The sequence below is a fragment of the Podarcis filfolensis genome (genome assembly GCF_964270895.1).
Source record: "Podarcis filfolensis genome assembly, chromosome: 2".
NCBI classification, from domain to species: domain Eukaryota; kingdom Metazoa; phylum Chordata; class Lepidosauria; order Squamata; family Lacertidae; genus Podarcis; species Podarcis filfolensis.
In genome coordinates this window covers 113,435,849-113,448,232 of record NC_139605.1, presented here as the reverse complement: position 1 = coordinate 113,448,232, position 12,384 = coordinate 113,435,849, and the positions used below count along the sequence as shown (strand labels likewise).

The following is a 12,384-nucleotide window of genomic DNA, read 5'->3' as shown; positions in this document are numbered from 1 at the left end:
TAACGAAATGGGGAAGGAACACAGTGAAGTTTGCCCAACAGCAGGGGAAGGAAGTACTGCACCAAACATTACGTAGGCACTGTCTGCAGTGCAGGAAAAGCCCATTCAGAACCAGTGAATTCTTTAACTCCTGGACCTGGGAACTGGTCACCTACAAAGCCTCTATCTCACCAGGATGAAATATCACTTTGTTGGCCCTCATCCTGCCAACTACTGCATTCAGACGCTGGTTTAGAATCAAGACTGCTTCTCCTGATTCAGATGTTTCCGAGAAAGAGAACTATGGTGTCATCAGCATATTGATGACACCATGCCCCCTTGACGGCTTGCCTTAACAGATGTTGAGTGTATGTTGCATTTGCTTTCCTGGAACCTGAACCTAGGCAGGTTCAACACAGACCACGGCTGGCATCATCCAGTACAGTACAAAGAAGCCCAGCAAAAACAGCTTAATAAGACTTTGTAAAGGCTTTTCCTTTGGAGAAACAGTACCACATTTGGAACCGTTTTGTTGCAAGAGATAAGGATATCTTCCCTCTGAGTGATGCTTCTGTTGTGGCGAGGTCTCATTCTTCTAGCATTTTAGAAGGAAATTTGATTAAACGGCTGCTGATTAAATGTGAGGCTTCTTCCTCACACAGCTAGCCCCTTCACTGCCACTGAGATTGCTGTGTGCCAGATGGCTGCGTGACTGACGAAAGCAGCTACTGGCTAGTGCCTGTGTCATCATTAATGGCAAGACATGCATGTCCTCACCCCGTAACCCAGTTTGCTTTTAATTTGTGTCCGTTCTTTCCAGAGCAAGCATGTTCCTACATTACCAGAGGAGCTCTAGTACAGACCTTTATTAACCAGACTAAGCATGAAATTAGACTTCTCTTGCACGAATTTCCTGCCACTTGCAAAAACGTTTTTCTTTGCAATTTGCTTATCATTTAAATGTGTGCATCCCACTTCAGCACTGCAACAGACACCTATTCCTTACCCTCTCTTATTTATAAGGAAGTGAACAGGTGTTTTCATCACCCCTCCATTTATGGGGATTTTGGGCTTCAACTGTAGAATTGGACACAAACACCAGCATAATACTAATGGCCAAGTAGAACAGCACATCATTAGCCCAACAGTCCCTTCCTCATTGCGAAGCACTCTTGGGAAGAGATGCATTGTAGAAGGGAAGGGAAGGGGCATGGGGAATGGTACTTAACCTTTCCCCAGCCAGTGACTTTTCTCATGACACTTGTCATCCCCCTCCCCTGCTTTTAGCCCACCAGTGTTCTAGAACCATGTTCACCTTGCAAACACAGGTCTAAGGGGAACTTGGGAAGGGTGAAAAACACCCATTTCTCTCCCCCCCACCAACAAACACACACTGCTGCTCCACTGCAAAGAGCTCCCTCCTTAGGGTGCTTTGTAAATAGAAGGGGAAGAAATGGAGGCAGTGAGAGATTTTACTTTCTTGGGCTCCATGATCACTGCAGATGGTGACAGCAGCCACGAAATTAAAAGACACCTGCTTCTTGGGAGAAAAGCAATGACAAACCTAGACAGCATCTTAAAAAGCAGAGACATCACCTTGCCAACAAAAGTCCGTATAGTAAAAGCTACGGTTTTCCCAGTAGTGACGTATGGAAGCGAGAGCTGGACCATAAAGAAGGCTGATCGCCGAAGAATTGATGCTTTTGAATTATGGTGCTGGAGGAGACTCTTGAGAGTCCCATGGACTGCAAGAGGATCAAACCGATTCATCCAGCCCTGAGTGCTCACTGGAAGGACAGATCCTGAAGCTGAGGCTCCTATACTTTGGCCACCTCATGAGAAGAGAAGACTCCCTGGAAAAGACCCTGATGTTGGGAAAGACTGAGGGCACAAGGAGAAGGGGACGACAGAGGACGAGATGGTTGGACAGTGTTCTCAAAGCTACCAGCATGAGTTTGACCAAGCTGCGGGAGGCAGTGGAAGACAGGAGTGCCTGGCGTGCTCTGGTCCAGGGGGTCACGAAGAGCCGGACACGACTAAACGACTAAACAACAACAAAATGAAAAACAGGCTAACATGTTGTATGGCTATAAGGAGAATGTTGTGCCCGTTGCTCCAAAGAAAACAGACAAACAGAACATCTGTGCAAACCCTGAAGAGCAGGCAGGTTGAGAGAGCTAGGCTCCGCAACTCTAGATCCTTCTGTGTGAGGAAAACAGACCCGAATGGGTAGGAGGTCTGGGCTTCTGCAGTAGGGAGGAAAATGGCAAAGGATGTGCATTGTGTCCAGGAAACAAAGCAACAGTCTTCCCGTTCTCGTTTTTTGATCTCAACTGACCTATAATCCAGCACTCTTCCCCTACTTCTGGCTGCAGCGTGGGAGGAGCAAAGATGTTTTGGGACGGGATCTCCAGACTTTCAGAGGGTGGGGGGGAAAGGCATCCAAGAGTGAGAGGTGTGAGGTGTGTGTGTGTGTGTGTGTGTGAGAGAGAGAGAGAGAGAGAGAGAGAGATGGGAGGGAGCGGAGTGGGGAGAGAAACTGACAGCACTGCTCCCTTCTGCCTGGGCCTTGCTTGCTCTCGCTCTCTTTCCAGATGAAATAATTATTTCCAGCCGCCCTGCCAGCTCATTCAGCTGGCCAGGAGGGAGTCCCAATTCATTTCAGGCAGTGCAGGCCAAAGCAGGCCTCAACGCTCGTAACGGGGGCCCGGCCACTAAAAGGGCTTAACAGCTTGAGGAGCCAGCACGGTCCCGGGCCTCAGACGGCTGTTAGATGAGAAGTCAGGGATGCAAGTGCAGTGCTTCGGTCCTAGCAGCCGATTTACTGGGGCTCAAACTGGCCTGGAAGGCCTTAATCTCTCTCGCCCTGGAATATTCCCTTCCTGTTCCAGATATGCGAGGCCTGGCCGTGATTAGTCAGTGACTGTGGGGAGGCACTTTCCATATGCTCAGAGGCACTGATGATGAGTCCTGAGGGTGGAAGCAGAGATGCATTTCAAATCAATTCCCAGACCCTCAATAAGTGCCTCTGTTTTCCAGGGAAAGTCCCAGATTTACAGAAGCCATCCCAGTTTCTGATTTGATATGTCCCGCTTTTCCTTAGGATGTCCCTCATCAGAGAAACGTTGGAGGGTATGGCAGCACACCCCTGCTTTCATCAGAGTAATGTTGGTGGGTACGAAGTTATACGAGCCAAGGAGATAAGTAACTACCTTTAGAAGACATCTGAAGGCAGCCCTGTGTAGAGAAGTTTTTTAAATGTTTAATGTTCCATTACATTTTTATATGCAAAGATTTTCAGGAGCCAGGTGCAAAGAAAGCCAAACAGACGAGCACTTTGTGCAGGCTGCACAAATATGCTTGCATTGGGTCATTTCCACCAGGTCAATACACTCAGGGTGCCTGGATGTAAAAGATGAACAGGGACTCTTAAAAGGGGTACACAGGAGAAGGATTTTTGGCAGGTGCAGGCTGACATGAAGGCTTGAGAAACACCGCTCCTCTCCCTCCGTGTTTGTTTGTTTTTATACCGCTGCTGAAGTTACAAGGCCCCATCCTGCTTTGCTTCGGGTCACCTGAGAGATACTGCCTCAGACAGAATCACATCAGCTTTCGGATAGTGCAGAAGCAACAAAGTGGTTCCACAGGCATCCACTAGAGGGAGCCGGCTATAACGCAGCGCAAAGCACTGTGCGCTGTATATAGCTTTGGCAGAACCCAAACGGAACGTTTAAATGACCCCACCCTAAGACCTCGGCCGAAAACCTGTCAGAGCTTTTCAAGAACAGGTTCAAGGAAAACCTTCCCAGCCGAACTGCTCTGATGGTTAGTTAGGAATGCATTCCTGTGTCCTGAATGGATCTTCCTTGATTAGGAGGAAGAGGAACCATCATGGTTACTCATTCATGAACTTCCCTGACCGAAGAGGCAATGACATTTAAGGGTTCTGCCTTCTTACCGGCATCCTTGTAAAACATGAGCTGCCTATGTCATCCACTCCCACAACCCCATTATCCTTCTTCTCACTTTCAGCAAGGGGTGGGGAAACTTGGGGCTTCCGGATGTTGCTCCCTGGTGCTGGAGGAGACTCTTGAGGGTCCCATGGACTGCAAGAAGATCAAACCTCTCCATTCTGAAGGAAATCAGCCCTGAGTGCTCACTGGAAGGACAGACCCTGAAGCTGAGACTCCAATACTTTGGCCACCTCATGAGAAGAGAAGACTCCCTGGAAAAGACCCTGATGTTGGGAAAGATGGAGGGCACAAGGAGAAGGGGACGACAGAGGACGAGATGGTTGGACAGTGTTCTCGAAGCTACCAGCATGAGTTTGACCAAACTGCAGGAGGCAGTGGAAAACAGAAGTGCCTGGCGTGTTCTGGTCCACGGGGTCACGAAGAGTCGGACACGACTAAACAACTAAACAACAACAAATGTTGCTCCCACTCTTGTCCACTGTCCTTGCTGGCTGGGGCTGATGGAAACTGGAACCCAGCAACATTTGGACTGCCATACATTCCAGCACTCCTGCAATAATAATAATAATAATAATAATAATAATAATAATAATAATAATAATAATAATTTATTATTATTATTATTATTTATACCCCGCCCATCTGGCTGAGTTTCCCCAGCCACTCTGGGCGGCTCCCAATCGAGTGTTAAAAACAATACAGCATCAATTATTAAAAACTTCCCTAAACAGGGCTGCCTTCAGATCTCTTTTAAAGATAGGATAGCTGCTTATTTCCTTTAAATCTGAAGGGAGGGCGTTCCACAGGGTGGGCACCACTACCGAGAAGGCCCTCTGTCTGGTTCCCTGTAACCTTACTTCTCGCAATGAGGGAACCGCCAGAAGGCCCTCGGCGCTGGGTCTCAGTGTCCGGGCTGAACGATGGGGGTGGAGACGCTCCTTCAGGTTTATAGGACTGAGGCCGTTTAGGGCTTTAAAGGTCAGACCAACACTTTCAATTGTGCTCAGAAACGTACTGGGAGTCAATGCAGATCTCCCAGGACCGGTGTTATGTGGTCCCGGCGGCCACTCCCAGTCACCAGTCTAGCTGCCTCATTCTGGATTAATTGCAGTTTCCGGGTCACCTTCAAAGGTAGCCCCACGTAGAGCGCATTGCAGTAGTCCTGCTATAGACTACCAGCTCCTTTGAACTTTCCTGAGAGCTGTCTGAACTCTGTTCTGGATCTTCCAGATATACATGCACTGTTTCACTATGGCACAGGGAAAGAGAGAGAGATTCAGAGTCCCTCACCCTCATGAATCCACACGCAAGAAAGCAGAAAAACAACCCTATATGCAGATGCTTTCTGAACCTCACCACGTAGAAAGCAAACACAAATGTAAGGTGTGTCCTTATAATACAAACCCTCTACCCTGCTGCTGCTGCCTCCGCCGCCGCCACCACCACCACATATCTCTTCTAATGATAAGTATTTCATTGCTTTTATGCAAACAGGTATTAGCAAAGACTTGCCTGAAGGAGTCTGCCACCTTCATTGGGAACCATCAGTTTTGTTACTTGAGGACTTCTCCAGCAGGTATCAAATGAGTGAAAGTGACCTTGAACCACGGTTACTAATTACCATCACCAAACTGCAGTGTATCAACATCCTGGGGATTTGGAGTAGGGAAGGAAGCTGACTCTACCAGAGTTCAGTTCTCCCTGACAACTTATATTTTTCGGGCCACTGTATTGGTCTGTTTAGGGGGTTTCTCCTAAAGGTGATCCAGGACCTTGGACTGGCACAGAATGCAGCCTTGATTATCTGAGGCTAGCTGCAGAATTGATGCTTTTGAATTATGGTGCTGGAGGAGACTCTTGAGAGTCCCATGGACTGCAAGAAGATCAAACCGATCCATTCTTAAGGAAATCAGCCCTGAGTGCTCACTGGAAGGACAGATCGTGAAGCTAAGGCTCCAATACTTTGGCCACCTCATGAGAAGAGAAGACTCCCTGGAAAAGACCCTGATGTTGGGAAAGATGGAGGGCACAAGGAGAAGGGGACGACAGAGGACGAGATGGTTGGACAGTGTTCTCGAAGCTACTAACATGAGTCTGACCAAACTGCGGGAGGCAGTGGAGGACAGGAGTGCCTGGCGTGCTCTGGTCCATGGGGTCACAAAGAGTCGGACACGACTAAACAACTAAACAACAACAAGCTGCAGGCGGAACAATACTCCAGAGCAGTGAAAGATCTCCATTCATTTCTCATTTGTCTTGAGCCGGATTCAAGATGCTAGTTTAACCCTTAAAGTCCCTGGGCCTTGCCAATGTTAAAGGAACACCTTCTTCCCCTATGTTATTCCCTACCTTTATAGATTGGTAAGAGAGACCCTGCCAGCTTTGTGATATCTCCTTCTGATGTTAAGCTGACAAGCTGAAGATGCAGTGCCTTCTAATTGTTAGCACAACTGTGGCACTCCCTCCACAAAAGGTGCTGCTAAATACTAAAACAATCCATAGGCTTGAAAAAAAAGGAATGTATCACCTTTTCTGAAGAGCTATGCTAATGTTGATCTTCCTGCTGGTTTTAGGTTGCTAAGTGGCACCGCCACTTTTTAATTTATTGGATTGCTTTGTGTAAGTTTCCCTGCCTTAGATTTCAGAAAGGCAGGTTAGAAATTAAAAGGATGAAAGAAAGAATTCAGTGTCAGGGTGACAATGAACAGCACATTTGATCCCCGGCTGTGACATGTGTGTGCATGTGATATGTGAACGCTGTTAATGAAGGAGAGAATTTGGAGGAGAAATTAAAATGCACACTGCAGTCGGTTTAGGTTTTTGCATTCCAGCTAAGAGCAGATTTGAAAACAAAGCCAAGGTATGCCTCGGGCGCCGCAAAAAGACTCCATGCGATCGACACCGATAATAAAACACAATTTCAGAAGACACCCAGGCACCCCTGTGAAGTGCAATTGAATTAGATGTGATGCAAGTCACGTGAACACAGAGTGTGCCCCCTGGTGGACAAACAACATGCAGACAGGTTGGAAATAGGAGTTTGGGGCTGCAGTTGGCAGAGCTAAAGCAACAGAAGACGCCAAGTAACCTGGGGCTGCCCAGGTCAAAATGAAAGGGCTTAGCAGAGTCCAGGGCAAGGGCACCATGCTTCCTGGGCACATCCCTTCCTCCAAGGTAGTGCTGTTCAGACAAAGGCACAGGCAGGCTTACATACGCACAGCTCTGAAGCCCAGAAGCATTGAGTGAACTGGAGGCATGAATGACTGACAGCCCTGCAGCGTGGGGATGCTGCTTTGGCGTGCTGGAACCCGCACTCGAGAAAGCATGTAGGGCTCCAATCCCTGCATTGGCAGGCGGGAGGAGCCGAGCCTGGAGGTCTGGCACAGAGCCCGGGTACACCCTGGGGCGGGAAAGGGCAGAGCGGTCGGAACATGCCCCAAAGTATGGGGAGCAGAAGCACAGAACCCGGCAGGAGCCAGTTAAGACCCACACCCAGCAAGCCCATGGCACAACACCCCTAACACCCCAGTTCAAAAAAAGCCCCAGTGAAATTGAGGCACAGTGTAGACAAGAGACATGCACACACAGAAAGAAAAGGGTCTCTCTGAGCACCTCCGCAGTTAAGGTTTTCCCCTGGAGCCCCCTCCAGTGAGACTGGTGGAAAGCAGCTCCTCAAAGGTGACGCAAGGTCCCCTAAAAAGTAGAGGCCAGATGCCCTCCCCAGGGTGGGATCCGTCCCAAAATAGCTCCCTGAAAAGTCAAGCTCCTAGCCAAGATTTCTGTGTGGGCCAAGTCGCTCCACCCACTGTGAATTCTCTCCCCAAATATCCACGAGGTGGAATGCTTTTCCACACACACACACGGACTCGTAAAATTACTGCGTCCTGGAAACTGCTTGTTTTTTGACATCATGGCAAAACAGCACGGGATGGTGGCTTAATGTTTCGACATAACCAAACGGCCTTGTGAAAGCCACTGTGTGGCAGTAGTTCCATTTTAAAAATGGCTGCGTGAATTTGCTATGTGTTCCAAGCTCAGGGTTCGGTATCCCCACCCTCCAATCTGGTGATAATTCTGAGCTCAGAGTCTTTGACTTTACATATGCCTAAAATCCATTCTAACTTTGGGTGCCCAGTGATGGTGTGATAGGCATGTCAAATGACAGGCAGCCCCTATTCAGGCAAGATACAAGGCTTGGTTCTTAGCTAGCTGCACTCAGCACCAAAAGGCATATAAGAATTGCATATCTTTTGGCTGATATGATTTTGTTACTAGGCTGTAAAGGACAGTGAAGAGGCTTTGCCGTTTTGATACCACAATATTGCTATGCACACCTATATCGACAGAGCTTCCATGCTGGAAGCAAGACCTGGTCATATTTAAATCGTTCGTCCTTATAGTTTACCAGGAACTTGGCAACTCATCACTGTTTGGTAAATTCTGGACTATTGTACTACAATATGCTTTGCATGGGACTGCCCTTGAAGATTGTCCAGCTAGTTTAAAAAACGGTGCAATGGTTCTGTCAGCGTGGGCAGCCATAACCACCTAATACCTGTGCCAGTTAGTTTCCAGGCACAATTCAAAAAGCTAGTCAACAGCTTAACCAACATGTTCAGATTCAGATCATGGGCTCACCACCTTGCTCAAGCCACATTTTTTAAGGTGGGGCCGATCACCATCTCAGTGTATGCCAGATCACTCACATAGCACTGATTTGCCCTGTGGAAATACCTGTCCAAATGTCAATTCATAAGAATTGCCCTTTTGAGTACAGACGCAAAGTGGGCAAACTTTTTACTCTTGAGGGCTAATTCCCTTTGGGGGTAATCTGTGCAGGGACGAAGCCAGAAGAAAGCAGGGCAAGAGGGGGCAACTGAGAAAGATCACCCCCTTTTCTCATCCTGCCACCCCCTTTTTCTCACTTTTACCTGTCGGCAGCATAACAGTCAACGTTTTCCTTTTTCCAAGGGAAATTTTTTGGCTGTGGCTCCAATATGGCGGAACGCTCTGTCACAAGAGACTAGGGCCCTGCGGGACTTGACATCTTTCCGCAGGGCCTGCAAGACAGAGCAGTTCCACCAGGCCTTTGGCCAAGGCACAGCCTGACCCCCTCCTTTGGTAATCCTCACAGAACTCTAGCCCACTGGTTGCCATTAATTTGATTTGAACTGATTTTATAATGAATTGATTTTAGAATGCTGTATTATTTTACTGTTGTTAGACGCTCTGAGCCCGGCTTTGGCTGGGGAGGGCAGGTTATAAATTATTATTATTATTATTATTATTATTATTATTATTATTATTATTAATTCCCTTATTCCGAATTGGATTCCTTGCAAGAAAAGGGAAAAGTTGACAGTTATGGTCAGCAGCCAAGGGACAGACAGATCACTCTTTGTCAAGATCACTCTTTGAACTGCTTCCTTGCAGAATACTTTTTAAAATTAGGCTAAGGATGCCTATCTCTTGTATAGAACCTGTGAAGAAGAACCACCCTGCAAGTTCTGCTAATCTATACAGCACCTAACCCTAAATACAGTATTATGCAGGAGAAGCAGCCCAAGACAAGAGTCCACCCGCACAAATCCTTTGCCACCAGGTTCAGATATTGTCTAGACACTTCTGTAAAACCCTGAGGGTGTAATGCATCTACAGGTGTTGTCTCTCTCAGCCTTACAATAGCTTTCCTTATGCTTATTAAAATTTGTATACTGCCCTTCATCCATAGATCTCAGGGAGGTTCGCAGCATAAAAGTACACGACAAAAACACACACACAAAATAAATAATAAAAACAAGAACAAGTACAAAACAAAACAATAACCTCCTTCTCACTTTCGCTCTGGACTGAGACCTTTTCCTCCCATCCCTGCAAGCAGCTCATTGTGAAGAAGGGGTTTAGAATCCATGCTGAGGCCCAAAACTCTTTTATCGACTGGTTGCCGGTGAGATTCCTACCAGGGACTCTATACCAAGCCAGTGCTGCTTATGAACTTTCAGCCAGTGAATCCGAAGACCTAAAACACTGCTCTACATTTGGCTGGAACAGTGTCAGGGGAAATCTTTCCAGGGCCCAGAACAGAAATCAACACTCAGCACCCAGCAGCTGCATCTCTATGTGGTCAGGTCAGCCTGGCCTCCATACCACCCTGGCAATAAAGCCCCAAGCGCCCACCGCCAGCATCACCCCTTTCGGCTGAAGGAACTCACACAGTGATGCCATTTCCTTGGGCAGGTCGTTAGGGTAGCTCCGGAAGTAGCCTCCATTGGTGAGCACCTCGAAGTGCGGGTTGGGAAAAGGGAAAGGGTAGACCGCAGGCGGGAAGCCGTTCACATGAGCCAGGGGGGTTCCGCCAGAGCAGCCCCTCTCCTTGTTTCCTGCCATGGCTGAGGGCGCACGAGAGGCTGGCTTGAGAGAGAGAGTCAAGATTCCCCTTAGAAGATCTGGGTTGTGCCGTCACTGCTCTGGGAAGGTGGTTCCATGGTGGTGGTGGTGGTCTGTGCAGGTTCTCAGCCCCCCAGCAAAGGTGTTGTTGCTCTTCTTCTTCTTCCTGTTGTGCTGTCCTGCATGGGAGAGAAGAAGCACACCAGAAGCACATTAATATCCGTCATGTTCTAGCTGAGGGTGTTGTAAAGGTAAAGGCAAAGGGACCCCTGACTGTTAAGTTGTGGGTGAACATATCAGACGACACTGCGATTCTTCAAACAGCTCTTGTTTATTCACAGGCCAGAACAGAACTGAACTGAAGGGTTCAGCCAGCCTGCTTATATAGAGTTCCACTAGAACGCAACAGTAACCGTTTTCTGTAACTATCCAATCACTGAACGTCACTTTCAATCCCTTATTTGCATATGTGGGCCTGAGTGAAAACTATCCACAGTATCCCCCTGCTGGCCCAGGGTGAGAACTTCAGTACATAACACTGACCATTAGGTCCAGTCATGGCCGACTCTGGGGTTGCGGCGCTCATCTCGCTTTATTGGCTGAGGGAGCCAGCGTACAGCTTCCAGGTCATGTGGCCAGCATGACTAAGCCACTTCTGGGAACCAGAACAGCACACGGAAATGCCGTTTACCTTCCCGCTGGAGCGGTACCTATTTATCTACTTGCACTTTGACATGCTTTGGAACTGCTAGGTTGGCAGGATGTTGTACTTGAGGGTGTTGTACTTGAAGTTAAACATTTAGTTCTTCACCCACCATTTTCCCATAGAGTCAAACAGCTTGGGAGGCAGCCCCTTCTTATATTTCAACCTCTCATTCTTGTACAGGTGAGAGATGACTCCCACAATCCAACAAATATTGCACCCTCCTTTCCTCGACAAAAATTTAAAATTTTGCATGTACACCGGGGCTGGTGTGCACATACATGCTCTCTTGAAGGGTGGGGGAGGAAGCTAATAACGTTGGTCATACCCTTCCCAGCTTCACTAGGTGTTGGGTTCCCCCCATCTTTTAAAAGAGCAGATATGTGTTCCAACATTGGTGCACATATAATAAATACTTCCTATAATTTCAACAAAAGCTTTGCTCAGCGTTGCCAGTTTTTCACCAGAGATAGGGGACGTTGGAAGGAATGGCAGTAAGACAGGTAATGCAAAAGGGAGGGGGAAAGTTCTGGGTTATACACTATCAGACCATGTAGACAAATGGGAGAGTGATTTCTCTTCCCACATTAGCTAAAGGGAGCATAGCTCAATAGTAGAGCTCAGGGATGGTGTGCAATAAATACCGTATTTTTTGCTCTATAAGACACACTTTTCCCCTCCTAAAAAGCAAGGGGAAATGTGTGTGCGTCTTATGGAGCGAATGAAGGCTGCAAGGCTAAGCCAGAAGTCAGAACAGCGAGAGGGAGCGCTGCAGAGGCTTCGCGCAGCTATCCCTGGCTTTTGCAGGAGGTGGGGGAAGGGACAGAGCGCGCGGCTCTGTCCCTTCCCCCACCTCCCAGAAAAGCCCCCAAGATCCGTGCTCCCTCTAAAGAGCGCACAGCTTTTGCGGGAGGTGGGGGGAAAGCCACGAGGCTTGTTTTTGCTGAAGAAAGGAGGGCAAGACGGATCGGTGCGCACTGATCCCGCTCGCTCTCCTGGCTTCAGGGATAGCCCTGCAAAGCCTCCTGAGCGAAGAGAGAGGAGTGCTCCCTCTTAGCTCAGGAGGCTTTGCATTGCTTTCTTATTTCTTGTTTTCCTCCCCTAAAAACTAAGTGCGTCTTATGGTCCGGTGCGTCTAATAGAGCGAAAAATGAGGTAAATAAATCTCCAGGTTTAATACTTGCCACCTCCAGTTAAAAACTTCAAGTAGCTGGTGATGAAGACAGATTCTGCCAGAGATTCTAAAAGCAAAGGTTTTGGAGGGAAGGGGCTATTGATCCAAGGGGAAATGGAGCAGGGATGAATTGAGTAAGTAAAAAGAGAAGCTCCTTTGAAAGCATA

At 47.9% G+C, this 12,384-nt stretch overlaps 1 protein-coding gene across 2 annotated transcripts in view; it reads right to left on the bottom strand.

Moving 5' to 3' along the window:
• The window catches only part of RARG (retinoic acid receptor gamma), a 130,816-nt gene that overhangs the window by 67,473 nt on the left and 50,959 nt on the right, over nt 1-12,384 (bottom strand). For both annotated transcript variants that reach the window (XM_083599402.1, XM_083599403.1), the window contains exon 2: nt 10,166-10,519. In XM_083599402.1, the coding sequence (XP_083455528.1) occupies nt 10,166-10,340 (175 nt within the window). In that variant the 5' untranslated portion in view covers nt 10,341-10,519. The remainder of the gene's footprint in view (nt 1-10,165; nt 10,520-12,384) is intronic.